Raw genomic sequence first — 24312 nt, forward strand, 5'->3', positions numbered from 1 at the left:
ATTATGTGACTTTTTTTTGCCCATTGATAATCTGCGACTGTACTCCACTTCTTCGAATTCAAAAGGTATCCCGCGGAGGTAAGGCGCTGAAGGACATCTTCCATATTTTTTAGATGGTCACTAAAATTCTTACCCATGATGATGATGTTACCCAGATATACCAAACATGCTTTCCAGTGGAGTCCACTTATCACATGCTCCATCAGGCGCTCAAAGGTTCCTGTTCCGTTACATAATCCGAAAGGAGTCACAGAAAACTGCCACAACTCATCTCCTATGCTAAGGGCTGTCTTGTCACGATCGCAATCCTCAATGTCCACCTGCCAGTAGCCACTTTTTAAATCAAGCTTGGAAAACCGTTACGCACCGGATAAAGTGCCCAGAGTGTCATCTATTCGTGGTAATGGGTAGCTGTCCTTCTTCGTGACTTCATTAAGCTTTCTATAATCCACACAAAATCGTGTGCTTCCATCTTTTTTCTTAACCAACACTACCGGTGAGCTCAACGGGCTTATTGATGGCTCAATAACTCCACTTTGCTGCATATCCTGGATTATCTGATTTGTTTTTTCGCGATTTGCTAGTAGAACTCGACGTGGAACTTGGCGAATTGGCTCTGCATCTCCTGTATTTATTCGGTGTTTCACGATGGCAGACTTTCCAAAATCGCCGTCGAATAGGTAGCCGTATTTCTCCAGCAATCTCTTAGCTTTCGTCCTCTCTAGCCCCTTATTTCCTGCAAGCAGGTCCTTATGAAATCGGAGGATTTTTTTCCTGCTTCCTGGAGTTCTTCCTTTTACTGTTGTGGTCCATCGCAGTTTACTATGGCTTCTACAGCTCGACATTTCCCTATAACAGCTCCTTTAGCCAAAATATCGGCCGTGCAGCTGCATGAAATCTACTCCAATTGCTACTTCATCCGTGATTTCAGCCAAATGTGTGATCTACTGACAATGCTCCAATAACGACTTCGCGAACTACCTTTCCGGGAATCATAGATCTCTCTCCTGTAGCGGTCTGGAGCTTGTAGCCAACCAGTGGTTCCACATTACCATTTACCAAATCTGACCGGATGATCGAGTTCGTTGCACCTGTGTCCAGAGTAATCAAAACCATTTACAGTTCCCCTTATCGACAAGTTGTTACTTTTCCGTCCAGTTTACGAGATAGAGACTGCAGGGCATTCAGTTGTGGGAACCAGTTCTCGCTTTTTAGAGCTGGTTTGTTTTAGTTTGACGCCTGCTGTGAAGTGAGAGCGCCATCATCAGTTTCACCGCTTCGCTTTCTTCCACCTGGGTTCGTTTTCGGTTGGCTGAGATGTATACTGCAATTGCGCTCTATATGCGCAGTCCTATCGCAGTTATAACACTTTAAATCCGACCCTCTTTGTGTAAACTGTGTTTCGTCATGGTTTCCTCCATCGATAAGTGTTTTTGCTTATTGATCTGTACAATGGGCTCCACTTGCTATACAGTGATCTTAAGAATCGATTTATTGGACTGATCGAATGGACAATATTAGCCTTAGTCGCGGGGGATATATACACCCTAAATTTCAAAAGATGCGCCTAGTTGTGATTTAAAAAAAAAAAAACTGTAAAAATATTGATTCTTTCGGGTGTCACTCGTTTTATTCAAAATGCGGCTCTGAACAATTATATGTAATAATTTACATCACTTAAATGTCCACTATGCGCACGTCTACAAGTAAAATCCGCCAAACAGTCGATTCATGAAGGCCTTATTGTGTAGAACGTCGAAATATCGCTGTTGAAAGTTTTTCAGCAAAACTTTGCGCTACAGCAGCATTATTTTTAGTACAACGTTCATTTTTTTTGCCTGCCAGTCCGTTCTATATCCTCGGCACAACCAGTTTCTTGAAATTTTTTGATCAACCATTGAATTTTCGAGTCCACCAAAAAAAAATTAAAAGATTTGTGATATGTTGTTCCTACGAATCAACCATATTCATAATAAGAGTAAATAATTAAACGTTGCTCTATCGTGCAAAATTGCACATCTGTCTACTTCACAAATGTCAAAGATGATATAAAACAGATACTGACATCTAAGCGTCACATTTGAAAGACCCTTATATCAATAGTATCGATAGTCCGTCGAAAATCGTCGATGACATCAACTATCGATAGTTTGACAGTTTTAGTGTGCGGGTTATGGGATGTGTTTGAGAGTCCGCAGTGTTTGGCTTGCCCATAGTGTTTGGTAAATTCAGTTTTGTTCCAAATTGCGAGCAATGAAAGATAGTAACATGGAACTACAAAAGCCAAGTAAAACTTCTTTATTAAAATTGATGATTTTACGTGCCTGGCGAGAACGATGGAATGTTGCGCTGTGGGGCATCAATATAAAACGGGTGAGCGATGAATTAAGAAATCGAAGAAAACTAGACTTTCCAAGAAATATATTTGTTTTTAATTACAGATTTTCGAAAAACAGTTTACATATTTGTTCTTAGCAGGGTTTTATAGTTTCGAGTTACTGAAAATCGTAATTCGATATCCAAGTGCGTGGAATTCATGTGCAGACACTCTTCAGATTTAAGTTCTTAATTTTTTTACTAAATAGATCGTTCGAATGTAGGATCTTCTGTTTTGGCAAGTGCCATTATTAGTTGACGTTGTTTCATACTTAACTGGCGTGGTATACGTATTTTAAAGTTTACGATGTGATCACCAGGATTATCACGACATCTAATTCCTTTGCCCTTCAAGGTTACTGTTGTGTGACTCTCAATTCCAGGCTCAAGTTTAACTTCCAGCTCTTCATAAATGCCGCGTACTTTGAAGATTCCACCGAGTACTGCCTCTGAAATCGTAATGTACTTGTCGGAGAGTACATTGTTACCAACACGTTGGAAGATATCGCTCGGTTGCACTTGCACGCGATAGTTAATACGTTGTTTCGTTTTAGGATTATCGACGGGTATTAATTCACCATGTTTTACTCCGGCGGGTACTTGCGCAACAATGCGGACTGTCTCGAGTACTATGCCACGGTTGTCACAGGTCTCGCACTCATTTCGATTAATATATCTTTTACCATGACACTGATCGCAAGCCTGGATACTGGTATACGTGGCTGTCTTTTTAGTCAGTTTTCCAATACCTTGGCATTTCCTACAAAGTTCCGGTTTGCTGCGATTAATTAGTTGTGGCGATTTACCGTTACATGCAGGACATTTCTTCAGTAAGCGCAAGTCAATATTTTTCTTTAGTCCGTGCGCTGCTTCCAAAAATGTAAGTTCCAATCGGGGTTCTCCAGTGGTCATTTTAATTAACTCTAAGACACGTAAAAATATAGAATAATTACAGTAAGTTCTGTTGCACTTACCTTCGCGGGTAGTAGGCAGGGCAACCTCTACCTTCCGATTTTTAATTACATTCCCTACATTTGTGAATTTGTGGAGAAACGACTGTTCATCCTTCACCATGCCCAACTGGTCATATTCCATACGCTTGCTCTCATCAGTGAGAATATGATACGCATTTGAAATTTCTTGAAAACGCTTAGACGCGTGTGGTGGTGAATTTCCTGCAAATGTAATATTTATTAAGTAAAATTTTATTAAGGGATGTTTATATTTTTCTTTTTAAACTTTATTAAACTCTGTCTAAATCGGTTATATTTAAATATAATTGGCGCGTACACGTTTGGCCGAGCTCCTCTTCCTCTTTGTGGTGTGCGTCTTGATGTTTTTCCACAAATGGAGGGACCTACAGTTTTAAGCCGACTCCGAACGGCAGATATTTTTATGAGGAGGTTTTTCATGGCAGAAATACACTCGGAGGTTTGCCATTGCCTGCCGAGTGGCAATCGTTATTAGAAAAATGTTTTTCTTAATTTTGGTGTTACACCGGGATTCGAATCAACGTACTCTCTGTGAATTCCGAATGGTAATCACGCACCAACCCATTCGGCTACGGCGGCCGCCAATTTTAATTCGGTTAGTACATCTAATTTTCACGTTTAACGGTTTGTCAATAATAATAAATAAAAAATATGGTTTCGGGTCAAAAAATATTTCAAGCAAGGGAAAATGCTGCTTTTGTCAAGTTGGTGACACTTTTTAGACGGAACAAGAAATTGAATTAAGATCACAATATTGTTGCTGTTGAAGCAGCATAAGCATTCCCCATACATGTTTGGGGAATGCTGCTGAAGTTACAGTCCTTGGCCGGATAGAAATCCAGGTCGTTCCGTAACGTAGAACCGATTGTCGTAGGAAGATGAGAATAATCGTGGTCTGTGTCTACCTGCGTCTGGATGAAAGCGCTTTGCAAGCGCATAATAAGCTGCCTTTATTTGTTGCATTGTCGCCTGTCGCTTTACACCAAGTATTTTGTAGTAATAATCTCTAGGGAGTTTCTTCTTTTCTTGAGTTTCGGCCACCAACTGTGACTTTTGCTGTTCACTAAACCGTTGCATTTCATTTTGCCGGTCCGGATAGTATACGGGCCTCTCAATTTTAAATTGATACGCAACAGTAGCCAATTGCAATTTGTTTAATTTCGGAAGATTTTGTAGAATTGCACGTTGTACTGAATTTAAGAGGTTCATAGTTTTTCCGGATTAAATTGGTGTGGTTCTATGTATGTTACTTGGCTGCAATTAATTAGTAGCAAATTGTAAAATTTCGTAAAAAATATATTTGGGTTATTTTTCGAAGCTTCACTACCAGTTTTACTTTCTCACGTTCAGATGACAGAAAAATTCTGAACGAATTCAATATTTTTGTACGGTAGATGTCTATAAACTGCTTGAGCTTGCTTTGTCAAATGGACCTTACCAGGTTGTATAGAGCGTTTATACACAATCATTTTAGTAGGTTATATAGTATGTACTTTCAGAAATTTTCTTTTGTGTAATTTTAAATAAGTTTTTTTCTATTCTCTTGTTTCATAGGTACTTCCTCGAGGAGTAAGCGGAGATGCATATAATTTGGCTGATTGCATTCTACAGCAGTCCTTGGTGGGAACTAATGCCAATCCAGTAAGTTGGTTAATTATTTATTTATTGCATTTTCCACAGGAGTTTTACTATGTGGCATGGCGTGTTTCCACCTCGTACACTCTTCATTGGTGAATAATTTCCTAATCTGAGCTTGAAGCATGTGAGCGGATTGCATAAACTCTTCCAGATCTGTGAAAATAATACGAGCTCCTAATTGATGTTTGGAATATTACAGTGCTCGTCCCCCGGTACACCGGTCCGGAAGACGCTTTCATATCATGCGCTCAGCGGGTGGGATTCAGCGTAGTAGGCAGGGTTTGTTTACTGGGGAGGCATACGTTGATCGGGGAAAACTTGCCATGGATTGAAAAAATGCCTCGTCTGTTTCAACGAAGTAGGCCAGACGGATACGTATTTTAGATGAGTTGGTTTACGCGGGCAAATGACGAGATTGGTTTTTGTAAAGTGCATAGGACTTCACCTGCCCTCAGAGCATTTAACGCCAAAAAGTGAATCGCCCTACTCAACTTAATTTTGTCTAAGACTTTAGATACAGATAGTCATGCAACGCATGTAAAGAGTTGCGGTCCACACCCTCCTCTATTTTGGTCATTTTAGTACGAACATCCAAGATTGAGCAAATTCATTTGAGGATTAGTCTTGAAAACGACAATTATAACGATGTTAATTTCGTCGTCGATATAAAGTGAAAAAAGCGAGAATATTTTACTTCACTTGATATATAAGTGATGTACATATGTACGAACAATATACGCGTTTATAAGTATACATATAAATTATAGCCAAACAGTGCTTTTTATATTTTATTATAATTCTAATTAAATAATAATAACAAATATGATACCACTCTCTACTTTTTAAGATGCATACCATATTTGATAATAACAGTGGGAAAAATTTGGTATTGTGACTATGCACTTAGTGGGACTCAACCTTATTAATGTTGGTAGATTACAAATATGTCATTAAAATGCTACAGCCATGGACAGATAAATAGCACAAATGTTAACCTTATATTTAAGTCAAGTTTTTAGTACGAACTCTGCTTTGATAAAATAAATTTGTTTTTGTTAACATTTATTACTGTTATTAAGCTTACATTTATGCAAGGAATTTGCCATTTTTTTCGATGGATTTTTTTGCGTTCTATTTATTTATGCTTATACCTGTTTTGAAGTGGACACAAAAATAGCACATTTTAACTTGTGCAGCAGAGAGTTAAACTTTAATATTATTTCAGCGATTTTTAGTATAATATTTTGTTTCTTAAATAAAATTTTAAAGTAATTACTAAAAATGGGACGTGGAAAACATTGCACGCCGGAGAAAAGAGCTCTTATGTACCGCATGAGTCAAAACGGAAAAAGCTATGCAGAAATAGCTGAAATGATGATGTGCTCTCGGAAAATGGTTTATAATGTTAATTTAGTTAAGAAAGATTCATCCTATCTAAGCAAAAAAACGGAAAGAAAACGAAAGCCGGGAAAAACTGATGTTAATGTGGATAGAGCTATGTATAATACGCAAGAGCAAAGCAGATCCTTTTAAGTCAGCACGGCAAATAATGCTTGAAATAAACCAAGAATCTGGTCTATAGGTGTCCAGAAAGCTTGTAGGAAGGCGACTTAACGAATCCCAGCTGTTTGGCCGCATAAGCAGAAAAAAACCACTCCTCTCAAAAAGACATATCAAACACGGACTTGCCTTTGCAAAAGCTCATAAAGACAAATCTATTCAGTTTTGGAAAAACGTACTTTGGACCGACCAAATCAAAATAAATAGGATGGGATCAGATGGGAAAACTATTGTACGTCGCCGAAAAAATCAAGCGGTAAATTCTAGCGATAGAAGCAATGTCAGAAGAGAAAAAATGAATGTACTGGATTGGCCGGCGCAGAGCCCTGATCTCAATCCAATAGAATGTGGAATGACGTTAAGGTCAAAATCGCTAACAAATATTTTAAAAATTTTGATGATTTGTGGTACTCGACTCCAAAGGAAGGATGGATGCCACAAGCTTGTAGAAAGCATGGAGCGACGGCTTGAAGAAGTAATCAAAAACGGCGGATATAGTACAAAATACTAATCTGGTAAAACAATATTATTACTTAACTATCTGATTTGTTTACTATTTTTGCTTTTATTTTAAATTTTTTAAGATGTGCTATTAATGTGTCCAGGAGGTTTCGTGAGTTATCAACGTTCTCGCAAATTAAATAAGAACTGATATTCTCTTCGACCATTTTTTTGTTTTAAAGTGGAAGTAAATACATTTTTTATTTTTTATGTTGCTTTTCCCCAATAAAAAATAAATATTTAAAAACATATTCAACTCTTTGCTTTCAAAGTCTAAATGAGCTATTTTTATGACCATGGCTGTACGTACAATACAGAAATATTGTTGGAACGAATTTGTTTTTATTATAGTCTGCTAGATAATTTCATGGCATTTACTTTTTGAATATGAAATCCGGCATATGTCCGCCGCGGCTACGAGTTACATGGTTCAATCAGTCCAATTTTTGACTACTTTTCCAATAAATCTCGCCATATAGAGTTAATAGTGGCTTGAATATTGCAATAAATTGACTGTTAAGCGCGCGCAAGTTGCGCCATTTTGTTGGAACCAAATGTCGTCGATGCTTAGCTGATTAATTTTTGGAAACAAAAATTCAGTCAACATGTCTCAATAACGTTCGTCATTCACCGTAACAGCAGCTCCTTCCTCACTTCGAAAGAATAAGGACCGATGATGTCGCCAGTGCTTTATAAACTTCGCGAACAGATTTATTTTTTTTTTAAGCGAATTTCCACAATTAGGAAGCGTTTTTCTGGCGTTCAACGATTCATGATGACTTGCCAAACATTACTGAACAGAAATGTCAACACAAGTTGTCGTTCTCAGCTTTCAAATCATAGTTATCGATATCAATAATTCGGATGCATCTAAAAAGCACCCGATACACATTTTATTTATTTAATTTTAGTCAAAAAACGTTATGATTATTCACTTACAATTATTTTATAATCATCTATTTTTATTTTTCTACTTTATTGTCGTAGTTGGTTTTAAATTATTTAAAACATTGTCTCTGTGCAAATTTGGTCTCACATGCGGCCGTTTTGCGTCGGATATCGAAATATGATTTCGATCGTGTCTATTGCATCACAACATTGCTACAATTTCTGGAAGACATGCTCGATGGTGTTACTTGCAGGTGAGTTATTTTTGTTTCCATTCTCTTGTTTTGTTTTAATAAAATATTTTAAAATTCCAGAAACAAACCCGAGGAGGGAATTTTACCCAGCGCGGTTGCTTCATTGATATACTGGATAACGCATATTGTCGCTATGGTCATGAAAAACTATGAGATTGGTAGTGAAATTAGCGCTGAACAATCTTATATGTTTGAACGTACTTGCGTTATCGTCGAAAAATTTACTTCCAACCAATTTCTCATGGGCATATTTTACATTGGCTGCTATGATGATATCGAAACATATGGAAAAATTCGGGACAAATACAACACTTTGAAGACTATTTTGGGTAGCAGTCATTTACCGCCGCGTTACCATTCTATAGTGCAATACCTGCAACAGTTAGCATATTTGGATGCTACAAAATTACCGATGCCTCGTTTACATTCAAAAGGAGTGGAGTCAATAAGCTACTGCGTGCAGCCTCTCTTGGCAGTGGAGGTCCTACTAAATCCATGTAATGACACCTCCTACTTTGTGGCTGAACTGCAAATGATTCAACGTCTCAAGAACTATTCATTGACCCGCTTGATATACGAGATAGTGCGTGCTGGCTTCATTTCACTTAGTAATGTAGTAGAAGTAAGCCGTGATACTCTGTGGGGCGCATTCACATTTTTCAAAGTGCCACACATAATAAAGCAGTTGCATGCCCTGCAACGACGTATGTTTAAATCTATATTATATATTAGATCGAATGCCTTATTTTTGTCATTCTAGCGAATGAGGAACAGACACCATCAGATCATATACCCGAAGTAGTCGAGGCCTTTGAGCTACTTTTGGAGGATAATTTACTACTTGATTTAATGGATACAAAATGTTCGTGCAATATTATAGAATATCTGTTAAATGATTGGACCAAGCAGCATCTGGTTACTGATGTACATGTAAAGCATTTTGCAACACAACGGTGAGTAAAAAATATATGAGAACAATGTATCAGTGCTATAATTTATGCGGTTTGCTATATACATATGTTTTTGTGCACTTTTTATCAATTGGAGAACTACATACGTAAAGTAGCATATTAATTAATTATTTACCAACTATCAGAGAGCAAACGATATAATCATTTCGTTGATCAAAGGTACCGTAATTTTTTTATGAAAATAAATTGGATGCTTAGCGGCATATATAGGCCTTTTAACATCGACGTTTTTGTTTCTAAGTATATGCGAAGTTGGTAAAAAATTGAATTATAAAAAAATTTCCGAAATTGTTCAAACTAACTACTTTTTTTTATTACGATTAAATTGTTGCTTAAATATTGCAAACAAGTATAAAATGGGGGAAAACTAAAATTAACGCAAACGCTTTATTTAAAGAAAGCTGCTTATTTACAGAATCTTTAATAACGAATTATGATATTGTAGTACTGATAAACATTATTCAAGAAGAGCGCGCATGACAAAGAAATTTAAATTGTTGTAGACGTCGTTTCCGTTCCATTCACAAATCCAATGAATGCAGCAAATATGTTAATGACACTTTAGTTTCCTTACTTTTCTAGCAGATACCATAGATTAAAAGAATAATAAAAGTAAGTTAAACAATTTAATAACAAATTTTATCGATATAAAAATGGAACTGCACAAATAAAAGTAAAATGTTCCGGTTTAATTAGCTCACGAACAGGCGACTTAAGAATTTGGATCGTCTACTGTAATTTGAAAAATGTCAATTTAAACTCAGAAAGTAAAACATTACATACATAAATATTGGCTGCTTAAATTAATAAAATTTATATCACCACTTTGTTTTATAAAATTTCAGGGAGAGCACTTCACTTATGCTACAGAAACGTGAATCAGGCAACCAAGCCCTATCAATTATAAATTTCATTATACGTGCTGAAGTTCCACTATCGGGTGTTCTCAAGACACTGAGTACAGATTACAACAAAGTCCAGGAGGCGTTATTGGGTGTACTGTGTCAAGTTTTAGTTGGTAGGTAAACAAGTTTTTAAGCAGTAAAAATGTTTTAATTGCATTAAAAAATTACGTTAGTTAAAAGATTGTATATTTGTATTTAACTATAGGTAACAGTTTTGATTTGATTCTGTCAGTGGCCACTGTAGAAGGTCGTCTAAAAACTTTCGTTACACGACTGATACAATGTAATGAAAATTCGAAGCAGGTTCCAGGCGAAATTGGCAAACCGTCGATTATACGATCAACATTATTTGATGTGTCTTTTCTCATGTTAACCTTTATTGTGCAAACTTACGGATCAGATGTAAGATATTGATGTGACTTGACTAAGATGAAACACTTAAAAATCTACAATTTACAGGTAGTGTTATCCGAGCACGGCGACTCTTTCTTCGAGAAATGGGTGCGTGAATGCATGGCTGAACGTAATAAACCAAAGAATCCACGCAACATGATTGCCCTTTGTGACGAACAAATTGTAGATGAACTGCTTTTAAGTCTGCGAAATCCAGAAGCGCAACACAAGAATAGGTAATTTATGAAATTATTATATATGTATAACTATCTGCGGCTCGTACGAAAAGTGTTTATTATGTAGCGTAAAAACAGTGTGCAACAAAACTTTTTCTAACATCCTTAAACAACGTGAATCAATCCTTTCTTAGTATTTTCTGGTATATGTAAAAATTTTAATTTTATTTCAATGTGAGAGGATAAGCAGTATAATAACTAAAATTCAATTCCCTTTTAAATAAGACAATTCTCATTACTCTTAGAGTAAAACTTACAAGCAGGATATGAATTTAGAATTGCTCCGCTTTGCTTAAGCAAGTGTGTTTCCTTAATCCTCCCATCTTCAAATTATATTTCGTGTTTAAGTGAAAATGAAATTGCAAAGTACTGTATTTTTTGTTTGTTTGGAAGTCTATAAGGAACATACAGACAAAATCCCTGTGCTTTGTAAATCGGAGAATATGTACTGTACGGTTTCTACAAATGTCTGAACCATTGCGTCAATTAGCGGTAGCTATATATATATACATTCTGTCAAAAAAGTACCGGGAATTGTTCAATAAAACGCAAAATAATTGTTTAATCATCAAAATTTATTTTGTCGCCTTCAAAATAGGCTCCATTCGAAGCAATACACACAACGATTAGTCCAGCCATCAAAGCACCTTTTAAACGCGTTTGAAGAGATCTTCTTCAGCTCCTGCAGCGAATTCTCCTTAATGGCCTCTATCGACTCAAAGCGGCATCCGTGGCGGCATGGTGCACGATCCTTGAGTTTTCTTTCCACAAAATGAGCCGTTTTCTACGCACATTCTCTCTCAAAGGTCGCATAACTTCCCAATAATATTTTTTATTTACCGTAGACCATTTGGAACGAATTCCGAGTGCACAACACCATGATAATCAAAGAAAACGAGTAGCAAGACTATCACTTTTGACCAATTTGACGCAGTTTTTTGGGTTTCGGCTCATGTGAATAGCGCCATTCAGCTGCTTGTTGGCTCCGAATTCACTTGCTCAAGCATGTCTTCAGCCACCTTCTTCCGATGAATTTTTTGAAATTAAACTTTCTCGGAACGATTCGAGCAGCCGCGCGTCTCATGCCCAATTGATGGTGTAAAATGGTAAGGCTTGATTCGTGAGACACGCTAAGATCATAAACTACCTCCCTCAAACTTAAATGATCTTTTTCCAACACCATTTCCTTGACTTTGTCGACGTTTTCATCCGTTGAACACGTTTATAGGCGACCAGATTGGAGCAAATCATCCACGATTTCTCGACCCTCTGTAAAAGCCTTACTCAACTTGTAGACCCGTGTTTTTGATAAAGCACAGCCGCCATAGGCTTTTTACAACATTTTCAACGTTTCGGCACACGAAATCCCGTTCAAACACACACAATTTAAGACAGATTCTTTATTCAATATCCATAGTGAAAATCGCAGAGTACACCTGCGGTTGACTGATATAATTAAATGCCAAAAACAAGCTAATTGACAGATCACGCTCAAACTATGCGACACTGTAGAGGACAGTTGTACCAACATTCCAGCGAAAAAAAATTTATTTTGAACTTAATTTAAATTATGTTCTTATAATTTTTTTCAGCAATTTGACTTGGCAAGACATCTGTTTAAATCTGCCTGGCGTTCTTAATCATGTGTTGATCGCATGGGAAAAAGATATACTCACATCAACTGATGTGAAAAGTATTTTAGAGAATATAAAGCGTAGGATGTTTGCCTTCTCTGTTTGTGCTACTTCGTTTCTATGTGCATATATGTATTCAGTACGTGAGAATGAGCTTCTAAAGCCATTAAATATGATTCAACAATTTTTGACTCCTCTAAGTAGCGAAGAAATGGCTTCTCAAGAAAATGTGAAGGAACGATTGGGTTTATCTTTTCAAATTATACGCAAAATGCAGCAAGACGTACATCCATCGAGTAATACAAAATCACGTAGTATAACGCTCACACAGAATCTTGTATCACAAACTCCGCTTTCTGATCAATTTCGGGAAGTGTGGAAAACGGTAACAGAGCATGGCTGGCTGCCAGTAATGTCTGCGCAGGTGCTAGAGTCGTTGTTGCAGTCAGGAGGTCCAATATGGTTAACAAGGCATTTGGTACAAGAAATACTCAATTGCAAGTATTCGAAGGTAAGTGTAATATGCGTCAGTGCGTAAAGTTAAGTATTAAGCACGATTCTAATTTTTTCTAGCGATTATTGTATGATTGTTTTTAGTATGTATATTTGTTAAAGGCTCATATTCGATCGTCCAAAGTTAAAGATGCTATTTCAGCAAAGAGATTAAAGGTGCTAGAAATGTTTTTATAAGTTTGCTATGTACATCCATTCAAATAGACCAGTACGCCCCAATGGTCTGCACTTTTGCACCGGGTGAACAATTACTGGCTTATACTATGTAGATACATATTAGGTGAAGTAAAAAGTTCTAACTATTTTCCGCTAGATTTCTTTAATGAGCTTGTCGCATGATACATACCATGATGCACCGGGTTTATACCATACGGAGATTTGAGGATGATCTTACACTTGAAAAAAAATTCTTTGGATTTTTTGTGTTTGGTAAAGCCAGTTGTGTGTTACAGCTTTTCAAAATGGAGGTAGTAAAAGGAAAATAGAGCAAGATAAAAGGTCGGATCAGTTGAGGCTCGTCCTGTTAGGTTTATCATCGAAAATCTAAGTAAAATGTCTGAATGGCCTGTGAAATAAGGCCTAGAAACTGAAGACTATCCAGAAAACCGTTTAGAACCATTTGCATAAAGCTTAAGAAGAAGCTCGTTTTAACTGTTGTAAAAATAACATTTTGGACCAAATTTCCGCCTTTGATTCGACTCCTCCCATATTTGAAGCGGATCATAACTGACGATGAAAAATAGTTCACATACAAGAACAACCTTTTCAAGCGTAGAAAGTGTGGCCGCCAGTGTAGTATATAAATTTACCACCTGCAATAATGTTAAAGTTCCTGAAATTAAAATTGTTACTCTGTTGTTATAGCAGCCATACTAAACCGCGTGTGGGCTAGTGTTTTATTAATTTTTGTCATCGAGGTAATTTCATGGTAGGCTCAGGAAATTAGCAGATTCGACGGCTGGCCTAAGAGAGAGGTGTTAAATGAATTGGCTTAGGTGACATTAGTAGCTTATAAAAAAGGGAAGGGACTCTTCTCATATCGGTCATGGATATGTAGGAGCTTAATATTAACAATATCCAGAACATATTTGTCTCAGTGTTAGACGAGTCTCACGAGGCAACTCGAGATCTTCATCTGTGGTGGGCGGTGGTAGGTATCCTAAAACGGCATTCGTGGGGTATGCCATCTCGGTGAATGATGTTTATTATTATCTGAACGACGTAACCTCCAATATGTCTAGGGAGCGAGGGCCTGCTGAGGAGATCTCTGCACTATAATCTGAACAAAAATTACGTGCAGAGAAACATCATATTATGTCAAAAATTTATGAAGAAGTTTTTATGCATGCAAAAACAGTTTCCGGTGACCAAATTGGTGCTGCATAATTTTTATTTACCCTAAGTGCTACAGACTAGCGATTTGAACACTGTATTCTACCTATGATCTCTGTTTTTGACATGATAACGCCTTATAATTCGATTTAGCCGGCCGCACGCACGAAAAAATGTGTCGTTATCTTGCTCAATCGTCGTTATCTTGCTCATGCGTCGTTACCTTGCTTGAACTGCAGACGAAAGCGCGGAACTAACGACAAAGAGCACAATCGGCCCCCACGTTCGGCAACGTTCGACATCTGGCTCTCTCCTACTTGAGTGAACATATATTATATATGTATGTATAGGGTTTTTCAGTGAGACCGCTTCAACTTTTGAACTTTTTTGAATAAAACACAAACGGTTTGACTTTTTTAACTAATTTTTTTTTATTATCGAGTTTGAACATATACATTTAAGTATGAAATTCGATTTCTTTTACATGACCACCGCGTGCACGTTTTACGAAGTCCAATCGTTGAACCCAATTTTCGACCACTCTTTTGCATAAATCGGCCGAAATTCCAGCAATTTCGCGTTCAATATTGGCTCTGAGCTCACAAATCGTCGCCGGCTTGTTACTGTAGACCAATGACTTCACATACCCAAAACGGGGCGGCTTGTTAAATGGACCGTAAAATGGCCGTAATGCTCTTAAAGTATCAGCAACAGAACGATTATTTTCATAAAAAATTTGCACGATTTGCAATCGTTGCTCAAGTGTGTAGCGTTCCATGATGAAATGTATACTAATGAAGTTTACAAATGACAAGCGAAAAATAAAAAATATTGCGTCGTTCGCCCTCCCTATCGGAAAAAAGTTGAAGCGCACCTATTAAAAACCCTATATATGCGCATATGTAAATAAACTCACATATTTGTATTTGCATATGCTTTCTTTCTGTGTGCATGGTAATGAACCATTTCTCTGTTGAGAATAGGACGATGATAGGAAAAGTAGGAAATGAAGGGAGTATTTCGAGTGTAATGTGTCTTGAAAAAGGCAAATCGATGATGTTGCCTCTTAGTGTTGTTGACTTATTAACGTCTGATGCACAATCGAAATTGAACATATTGTTCATGAATTTGATAAATGTTTCGTCATTTTTCACGTTTGTGTAAATGTAACTTTGTATTGCATTGCGATTCCATTTACCTCCTTCTCTATATCCATACAAAATATCTATCAAACAAATAAAATTTTGTTTTGAAAATTGCAACCATTCCATCAGTATTTTCTTATCACGTTGTCACGTTAAACTATCGTCAGTAAACCGACTTTACAGACAACCTCGTTTTAGCTTTGAGAAGGAGAGCAAACTGTCGATTGTTACCACTAGTAAAAGCGGTTTATTAACAGTCGGAGTTTGTATATCAACATTAATTTAAAGTCGTAAGTTTGACTTCGTTCGTCCTTGTTGTGTATAGAATTTGATTTGATAATCTAATTTGGTTTATTTCCATGGTAATGACATTAACGAATTGTGTTTGAAAGCCGCGAAGCCACACTAGTCACAATTTGGCCAAAGGAAGTAAATATTTCAACAAGGTTAAGAACACATCATTTTCAAAACTAAATAACTTAAGCTATTGGGTGTTATCATTACTCTGCCCACGTAACAGAGCCACAACATATGCAGCTTTTAAGTCATTAGCTGATACCTGGGATAAGACCAAATAAGCGTGCACTGGAAGGTCGCACTGTATGAATACACAGAACTCAAAGACACTTATGCGATCATACATGGAATACAAGCAATTTCTATTTCTAAGCATTCGCAGGAATTCGCTCAGTAGACTACTGCGGGCTTATTCGCGTTGCAATCACAAACACTGTGTTGTGCGATTTATGAAAGTATCACGTTCGATGTGAAATTCTGGTAACTTTGGTAAAAGTACGCGTTCTCAGTGTCTAAATTTGGCCAATGTTGCGCGAAAAGACTTTTAAATCGGCATCATAAACATTTTGCTTGCCAGATGCTTTATTCGTTTTTGTTTTATCATGTTCGATAGTAAATTACCGTCAATATCGAAATTATCAAGGAAAATATTTATAGAAAATTCCATTATTTTTTTACGTATTCATCTTCGAAAAGTAAAGGATGTTTTTTTTAGAGGTTAGGTTTTCAAGTTGACACTACTTTTTTCGTAGATGGTCTTTTTGACAGCTGTCACTTGATTTATGCTCAGTTTGGTTTGCCATTTCATAATGAATAGACTTACACCTGAACAACGTTTGCAAATCGTGCAAATTTATTACGAAAATAATGGTTCGGTTCGCGCGACGCATCACAAGAAAATTTTGTTCAGCGATGAAGCTCACTTTTGGTTGAATGGGTATGTCAATAAGCAAAATTGTCGCACTTGGAGTGAACATAATCCACAAGCCATTGCTGAGACGCCGTTACATCCTCAAAAAGTCACTGTTTGGTGTGCTCTATGGGCAGAGGGAATCATTGGTCCATATTTCTTTAAAAATGAAGCCGGCCATAATGTTACAGTCAATGGAGAGTGCTATAGAGCCATGATTAATGACTTTTTCGTGCCTGAATTGGACGATGTTGATGTGGACGACCTTTGGTTCCAACAAGACGGCGCTACATGCCATACAGCCAAGGCAACAATCGATTTATTGAAGGAAACTTTTGGTGAGCGCATTATCTCGCGCCGTGGACCTGTGGCGTGGCCTCCAAGATCGTGCGATATAACACCGCTGGACTATTTCTTGTGGGGCTATGTGAAGTCGCTTGTCTACGCAGATAAGCCCGAGACGATTGACGTCTTGGAAGAGAATATTCGGCGCGTTATTGCTGACATACGGCCCAATTGCTGCAAAAAGAGGTCGAAAATTGGGCCTCTCGCCTGGAATTTATTCGAGCCAGCCGCGGCGGCCACTTGCCCGAAATCATTTTTAAAACATAATGGCAAACCCTTATCTTTATAATAAAGCTAAATTCTTGGCCATAACATTAAATTATATACGTTTTATCTCATCTTGAAAACCTAACCTCTAAAAAAACACCCTTTATATGCTTAGCATTTGCAACAAGGTTGCAACGTTTATAAGTGCTTGTTGTTGTTGTTGTTGTAGCAGTATCTTCGCCCTGTCAGTGTAGTGTAAATTACCGGTCGTCTTCGTCTAGCTCATCTAACGGTAGGCCCAGGAAACTGGCAGTTTCGACGGGTTGGGTCCAGAGGGAGAGAGGTGTTAGATGAGTGGGTTTGATGGGGCATGTGAAGAGGTGGTTAGTGTCGTGCGGGGTACCTTCACATGCAGGACATATGTTTAGTATGTCGGGGTCGATTCTGGATAGGTAGGAGTTTAACCTGCTACAATATCCAGAACGTAGTTGTGCCAAGATTACGCGGGACTCTCGAGGAAGCTGGAGCTCTTCGTCTGCGATAGGTGGTGGTTGGACTCCGATAACGGCATTCGGGGGTCGGGAGCTTAGGAAGGTGGTAAGTGTCTCCCGATGAATGTCGTTAATAGCCTGTCTGTATACTGTCTGATCCTGGAGAGGTCTGTCCGTTTTGTCCTGGATCTCGTCCACGTAGTTGAGGAAGTGTCTCCTGATGTGCCTGGGAGGTGGCTCAGGCTCGAGCAGGTGTCTGCATGGGTGAGGCCTACGGTGACACCCAAGCAGAAACTGCTTGCCGAGCATTTTGTTATGCTCCTTAACCGGGAGCATGTGCGCCTCGTCATGTAGGTGGTGAATAGGGGACATCAGGAGACATCCTGTCGCGGTCCTGATGGCAGTATTCTGGCAGGTCTGAAGCTTCGTCCACTGCGTATCACTGGTTCCAGGCGACCAGACAGGCGCGGCATAGTTCAGAACCGGTCGGCCTATTGCTTTGAAAGTCGACAGCAACATTTCTTTGTCTTTGCCCCAAGTGCTGCCGGCAAGCGACTTGAGGACCTTGTTGCGATTCTGTACTTTCGTTGCAATAGCGGTTGTGTGCGCCGAGAAGGAGAGCAAGCAAGCTTATAAGTGCTTCAATACTGCCGCTTTTATTACGTGCCTCGAACAAGCCCATCTCTGTAAGCTTCCTTAAGAGGTCCAAATTATATGCAACAACCTTTGTTCGCAACAGGCTGTGGTAATCGATAAACGGGCGTATTTAAATAATTCGAAATGTATTAAATATGAACATAAACAAGCGTTATCTTATTTCATTCGACTCTAAACGAGTCGTAATTGTGTCGGCATCGAGTCATAAGCTACTTAAAAAATACCGCTACAATAAAAGCAACATGAATCAATATCACAGAGATGTAGATTAGGTTATGATTCACAATTAGTATTTACTATCTTTACTAAACGGATTAAATGTTAAATTAAAAATAACTTTTCCGGTGCATAAATCCATTCCACTTGTGCGAAAGTTTTTAGCACATTTGGTTTTGACTGTTTTACTTCAAAATTTTAATCGATCACTCAATACAAAGCAAAAAGGCGTTTGATAATATTCAAATGTCCTTTTAGTTTCGATAACATCTTAATATTTTAGTAATACATTTTTTGTGTTTACGGAAAGGACATGCTGAAGACATTGGATATTGTTTTTGCGGTACTACATTTGGACATTGATCGCAATACGGAGGCACTGCTAAAGGATGTAATACCATCGTATGCCCATCTTATGGTTGGGTAAATATATTTGCTTTGTAATAAATATTAGATAAAATATAGTTTATTTTGGTGTTTATAAAAATTTGTATTATATATATAATAAAATAAACTATTTTGATCTTCCAGAGGAGAAATAAATGAGCCTCAATCTCATGTGCTGGCTCTTCTTTCCGTGTACTGCATAATTTCAGCGCTGGAACATCGTCAAGGCGCCATTAGTAGCTTACAAAATAAACGCACCCGCACACTTAGTGACGCTGATTGTAGCAGTGGGGACTTAGATATAAATACCTCAAAAATACGAAAACTAAATCAAGAAGGGGGGTCAGACAACTCCTGCTCGAATGATTTTCTTAGTGACAACCATCCTCTTTTGGCCGGTGCTGGAGTTGTTAACACCGATGCTACTGGCACAACGATTACTCGTGAAAGCGCTCGTCCGACAACCCTTAAGGAACCGCTTCATTCGAGTATACAACACATATTCAAAGTATTACACAAAATCGTATCAACGGATGAGCTAACACCAAAGGTGTATTTTGCATATCGTTTTATTTCCTTGTTGGTTGAATGCGGTGGTGAGCGTGTACGACCGGTTCTCAAACTGCTGCCCCCACAACTCATACAGAATCTACTTAAAATTATGGTTACTGAGGATATAAGCGTGGGCCTAATTTGTCGGTTAGTTTTTATTAATTTTTTTAAATAAATATATATTATATAATCTGTTTATTAATACATTTCAGCCTTTATGATCTGCGCACGACGACGGGGCGACAATCGGCTGTTTCTGACTTATGTGTTTGGCGAAATATTCACTTAAAGGAGAATAGTGTTAAGTTGTAAATTTTAGTAATAAATATGATTTAATACAAGTAGATCTAGATACAAAAATAATTATTATAAGCATGGGTTGAATCGAATCCAAAGTACTTTCTTAAAAATAAAATACCTTCACCCTTTCACAAAAACTGTTATTTGGCTTGGGGATTAGATTGCTGCCCGATATCAATAATTTTCGAACCATACTTAGATGAAATATAATGCAATGTGTGTATCAAAACGGCATTGCAAATCATGATCGATTATTAAGATCTATTCAGTACCCTTCAAAGATTTGTTGAATGGACTGATGATGAGTGAAATTCAGCGCACTAAGCGAGATTAGTTTACTGTGGCAGCAGCCCTTGGTGGGGAAATCCCGAGTCAACAGTCTCACTTTTGACACCAATTGTTACGTTTTTTCTCAAACAAAACGTCTGTTTATAATTCTTCAGAATTCGATCAGGGATTGCGAACTTAAACTTATAAATTAATGGCAACATACAACTTGCTTGTTTTATACTTTGTACGTTCGCACGTTCAACTTCAGCATATTTACCTTGCGGGCATGCACCTCTGCTTATATGCATGTGCTCAACAACTACGGTAATTTCTAGATAAATCTCGAAATTTCTGTTTAACTATTTTTGTCTGACATTCATGTTTTGTTGTAGTTCCTCAATTATTCCGTATTGTTGCCAGACATTTCGCGAAAGTTCGCGGTTCGTCACAATTTTTTTTTTGTCTCATGTAGAATTTGATTAATTTAGTTAAGTATGTAATTTTTAAATTATATTGTGTGTAAAGAAAAAAGATAAATCATAAAAATTTCTAATATTTGGAAAATCTATTAACTAATACAGTGACTCACAGATGATCGTGCCCATTTATTTCCAAGAAAGGGGATGACAATTTTTTATATCGGGTGCTTCTTTAACTGCATGAGAACTATAGATATGGTAAAGTAATGATGAATCGCTTAACACCAGTGTCACGATTCCATATTGTGGAAAATTACTTTGAAAAATAAAAAAAAAAATCTGTTCCCGAAGTTCACTTCGTCCATTTTACGTGTGGTTTAGACGGTGGCGGAAATGAGGAAGTAACTGCCATTTCGGTGAATGGCAAGCGCCATTGAGCCATGTTGACTGAATTTTTTTCTAAAATATCGACATTTGGTTCCAAAAAGACGGCGCAACTTGCAATACAGCGCGCTTGACAATCGATTTAGTCAAAAATTTAGTTAACGAATGGACCATGTAACTCGTAGCCGCGGCGGACATATCGGATATCAAAAAAAAGTACCATGAATTTCTCTACCAGATTGTAATAAAAAAAATCATGTAATCATGTAATGAATAATTTTTCGACAAATTTAAATAAGTATTATAGTTTTATTCATAGCCAAGTTTTCGTCCCTGCTGATAACATATAACTCCAAACCGTAATATGACCAACGCCGTGTTTTACAGTGTCTCGTAATTTCTTCGGCTGCAGCTCGGATTAAAGTTGGCATACAAACTTTTTTCATCGGAACAAAAATGGCCAAATTTGCATCAGCAAAACTAACGTAATTTCAAGAGGTTTCGTCCTTATTAACATAACTTTTAACGAACTGCGCAAATATTTCACCCACTAGCAAATGGCCTGTTTCGAGCAGTGCTTCTATGCAAATCGGTATTACGAAGAATCCTTATAGTTTCCAGATTACAGAATTTTTCTTTTATTGATGCTGCTGCACTTAGAATAGAGTCCATCTTTTGGCAACTTCTGTAAACATTTTATTTTTTAATATATCTTTTATTTTTAACAATAATTTTATATATTATTTTAAAATTAGTCTGGGCAATTGAATACATCTATCATTCTTAAAATCATAAATTTTTTTCAATCTTTTACAATGATTTTTTCAGTAAAAAATATTTCCCAAAAATTGCTTGTATCAATTGTGAACTAGCTGTTAGCAGCTATGATTTGGGGTGTTTGCTCTTCTAAGTTTGCAAGGGAAAACTTTACCAAAAATCCTCACTTCAACATCCCTTCAAATATTAAAACCCATTGAATTCAAATCAGTTAATTTTTAAGACAGGAAATCGAGTTTAGATCACCATTGTTTATTTCGCGGATTTATTAACTTTGCTAAAATACCTTTTAGCAAACGTCTCCCCAACAATTAAAGGCACTACTAAACTAGCTTCTGCATACACTTTCACTGGTGTGGCATCTTTTCGTATCTTGCCCCAAGATACAGCTTCATCTGGGCGAGCGCCACTGTCGCTGCCATCAAATTCAGAAGCAGTGTTAATAAAAACTGAAAAGTCGGCCCCATTTCTCATCAGGTTGGCATTACATATATGATGCTTGATGACGCCCCCACCAATTATAATCATACCAGATTTCTTTGCTTTTACGGCCATTGTATTTAAACGCCGCAAATCAGACAAAATATCAACCACTAATCCTGGATGGCGGAAGGAATGAAAATACATCATATCACCAAGACTGCCATCGGTAAGGGCTGGGCAAAATACTGGTATTTTATGTTTTGCTGTCCAATAATATATTGAGCTCGGATTATTAATCCGTTCCCCCAGCCGTTGTATTATGCGCGAGGGAGACCAAATAATACCTTTAGTTTTCTGTTCCTCGACCATTTCGTCTAGTAATGGCATTAACCAATCTTCAAATTTGCAATAGTTGTCATTCGGCACAAGCAAATTCCCTATACGGTTTATACCACGATCGCGTAAATCTCGCCCTGGTAACTCGAATGAGCCCATGTATGTAGGTGCAAGACACTTAATAAAGTCCTCCTCAACTCCTCCTGCTGTCGTCACCACACAATCCACCATTTGATGTTCAACAAGGAATCGCAACGTCTCACGGAGACCCGACGATATCAAGTTAGAGGTGAAACCGATAAAAATCGTACAACTGTGTTTCCGTTTTATGAATTCGTCTGTTTCGTGTAAATCCTCTTCATCTCGATTTAGTGGCTTCTCCCTGCAATCAAGCTTTTAAGATATTCGATTATGAGTCAAACCTCACCAAAGTACCATCTTTACCATTTTGTTTATTTCTTCTATTGCCAAACCAAGATTAGTAGCTTGGAAACCTGTATTTACGTACGACTGTAATAATTTGGAGTAATCAATTCCCTGATTCCAATCATATCCCTGGACAATTGGAGTACCTTCAGCAATATTTTCACTACGCTTAAGTACAGCTTCTTTCGCGATGTTAGGCTCTACAGACATTTCAAAAATATATCAAATTCAATTTTTCTTGATTTTGATGGACGTTTAAGCCATATGTTCGAATTGGGAAATTAACACATGTTTACAAATAAACAGGGATACCGACATCTCAAGAGGTTGTTAAATTCTTTTGCGCTTACAAAACTAGTAAACAGTGTTGCCAAAATATTTTGATATAAACTTCTAAAATCTAGAAAGAGGCTAAACTTGTAATTCTACTGAAATTCGCCTTGTTCGGAGACCTAGAAGTCAATGTACCTTTTGTTATTATTTTCAGGTACTTTTCGTTTTCTGTTTGCCTGTACCTGAAGTCCCTTGCTCTAAGCACCTTGCGTTGTTGCTGTTATAGAAGTATAAACAGGCAGGATATAAATCCGTGTCGTTCCGGTTACTTAGAACCAACTGCCGTGGAAACGAAGCTTCTTGTAGCAAACATGCTCCTTGCCATTAAATTCTAAACCCCGGTAACCCAGACGTCCCCGCAGAGAACTCAATTGATATTGTAATTTGTAGTGAAGGCTCAATTTCCCGACTGTTCGATTATTTTCGATACGCGTTTAGGAATCGACAGGTATGGCTTTAACAAATGGCCTCTGGTGACGATACAGCATGCTTGACTGCGCTTTGTATGTGTTAGTGCAGTCGGGTGGCGTCGTGTCACACATACTTGTTGTCGGTAAAAATCAAAAATTTTAGATATTAGCGTCAAGCACCCGACACGCACACATATAAAGTTCTTGTCAAACAATGCTTGACCGTCACCAGAGTCCAAAACTGGCGTTTCAGTGTTCATAAAAGAGGTCTTGACAATATGCTTAGTCGGAAGTGGAAACAAGCGAGCTATCGTTCCCGCGATAGTTCGACGACCAATAACCGGAACGACCCGGATTTATATCCGACAAAAGACAGTCACTGTAACAGCACTCCCTGTATATGGTCCCTTCAAACTCTTTTTAATTTTAATTTAATAAAACTGTAATTATATGTGAAAATATTCTATATTATTATTTACATATAGGACATTTTAGGGATGGTGTTTAGATGTATATAGCGAGCCACGTTCTACAAGACTGAAGCCGTACTTTAAATGTGAACAGGGAGTGCATACCCTGGTGAGTCTTTAGCTAACTAATAGCTTTAACTAATAAAAAATCGCAAACACTTTGCTTTATTCCATTCAAAGTTATTTACTTCTCAAGGATTTCAACAATTATTTAAAGTTCGACTAAATTACTTTGTGTGGTTTGTTCTGCTTATGTTTCGCTCGATTTATATTTAGAAACTTCTTTCTCTAATTAGGTTTTGGTTTTTTTTTTTGAAGTTCATCCATTGATAGCCATAATAGAATTTTCGAAAAGCTTTGTTAA

The 24312-nt window shown here is 37.5% G+C and overlaps 3 protein-coding genes across 3 annotated transcripts; 1 reads left to right on the forward strand and 2 right to left on the reverse strand.

The window, feature by feature from the left end:
* Positions 1-2176: 2176 nt before the first annotated feature.
* On the forward strand, positions 2177-20560 carry LOC129240424 (mediator of RNA polymerase II transcription subunit 24). The gene is made up of 12 exons (XM_054876209.1): positions 2177-2373; positions 4923-5009; positions 8055-8209; positions 8270-8913; positions 8970-9162; positions 10026-10198; positions 10291-10487; positions 10545-10714; positions 12307-12859; positions 18772-18884; positions 18993-19547; positions 19613-20560. The coding sequence occupies exons 1-12, from the start codon at positions 2254-2256 to the stop codon at positions 19710-19712; spliced, it is 3060 nt and encodes a 1019-aa protein (XP_054732184.1). The 5' UTR covers positions 2177-2253; the 3' UTR covers positions 19713-20560.
* On the reverse strand, positions 2409-4756 carry LOC129240425 (protein tumorous imaginal discs, mitochondrial). The gene is made up of 3 exons (XM_054876210.1): positions 4274-4756; positions 3351-3551; positions 2409-3299 (listed from the first exon to the last, which is right to left on the reverse strand). Exons 1-3 carry the CDS (start codon positions 4575-4577, stop codon positions 2578-2580), a joined length of 1227 nt encoding a protein of 408 aa, XP_054732185.1. The 5' UTR covers positions 4578-4756; the 3' UTR covers positions 2409-2577.
* A 944-nt stretch (positions 20561-21504) lies between the features above and the next one.
* On the reverse strand, positions 21505-23035 carry LOC129242524 (probable deoxyhypusine synthase). The gene is made up of 2 exons (XM_054879207.1): positions 22754-23035; positions 21505-22702 (listed from the first exon to the last, which is right to left on the reverse strand). Exons 1-2 carry the CDS (start codon positions 22943-22945, stop codon positions 21803-21805), a joined length of 1092 nt encoding a protein of 363 aa, XP_054735182.1. The 5' UTR covers positions 22946-23035; the 3' UTR covers positions 21505-21802.
* Between the last annotated feature and the right edge of the window lie 1277 nt (positions 23036-24312).

The sequence above is a fragment of the Anastrepha obliqua genome, chromosome 3 (genome assembly GCF_027943255.1).
Source record: "Anastrepha obliqua isolate idAnaObli1 chromosome 3, idAnaObli1_1.0, whole genome shotgun sequence".
NCBI lineage: Eukaryota > Metazoa > Arthropoda > Insecta > Diptera > Tephritidae > Anastrepha > Anastrepha obliqua.

Bases quoted from the DNA above. Each gene is read 5' to 3' on its own strand.
- LOC129240424 (XM_054876209.1), top strand. From the start codon at position 2,254: ATGAAAGATAGTAACATGGAACTACAAAAGCCAAGTAAAACTTCTTTA. The intron at 2,374-4,922 runs GTGAGCGATGAA...CTTGTTTCATAG, and splicing joins GGGGCATCAATATAAAACGG to GTACTTCCTCGAGGAGTAAG. The intron at 8,210-8,269 runs GTGAGTTATTTT...TTAAAATTCCAG, and splicing joins CTCGATGGTGTTACTTGCAG to AAACAAACCCGAGGAGGGAA.
- LOC129240425 (XM_054876210.1), bottom strand. From the start codon at position 4,577: ATGAACCTCTTAAATTCAGTACAACGTGCAATTCTACAAAATCTTCCG. The intron at 3,552-4,273 runs GTAGACACAGAC...TTACATTTGCAG, and splicing joins GCGCTTTCATCCAGACGCAG to GAAATTCACCACCACACGCG. The intron at 3,300-3,350 runs GTAAGTGCAACA...TACGTGTCTTAG, and splicing joins CCTGCCTACTACCCGCGAAG to AGTTAATTAAAATGACCACT.
- LOC129242524 (XM_054879207.1), bottom strand. From the start codon at position 22,945: ATGTCTGTAGAGCCTAACATCGCGAAAGAAGCTGTACTTAAGCGTAGT. The intron at 22,703-22,753 runs GTAAAGATGGTA...ATATCTTAAAAG, and splicing joins TAGAAGAAATAAACAAAATG to CTTGATTGCAGGGAGAAGCC.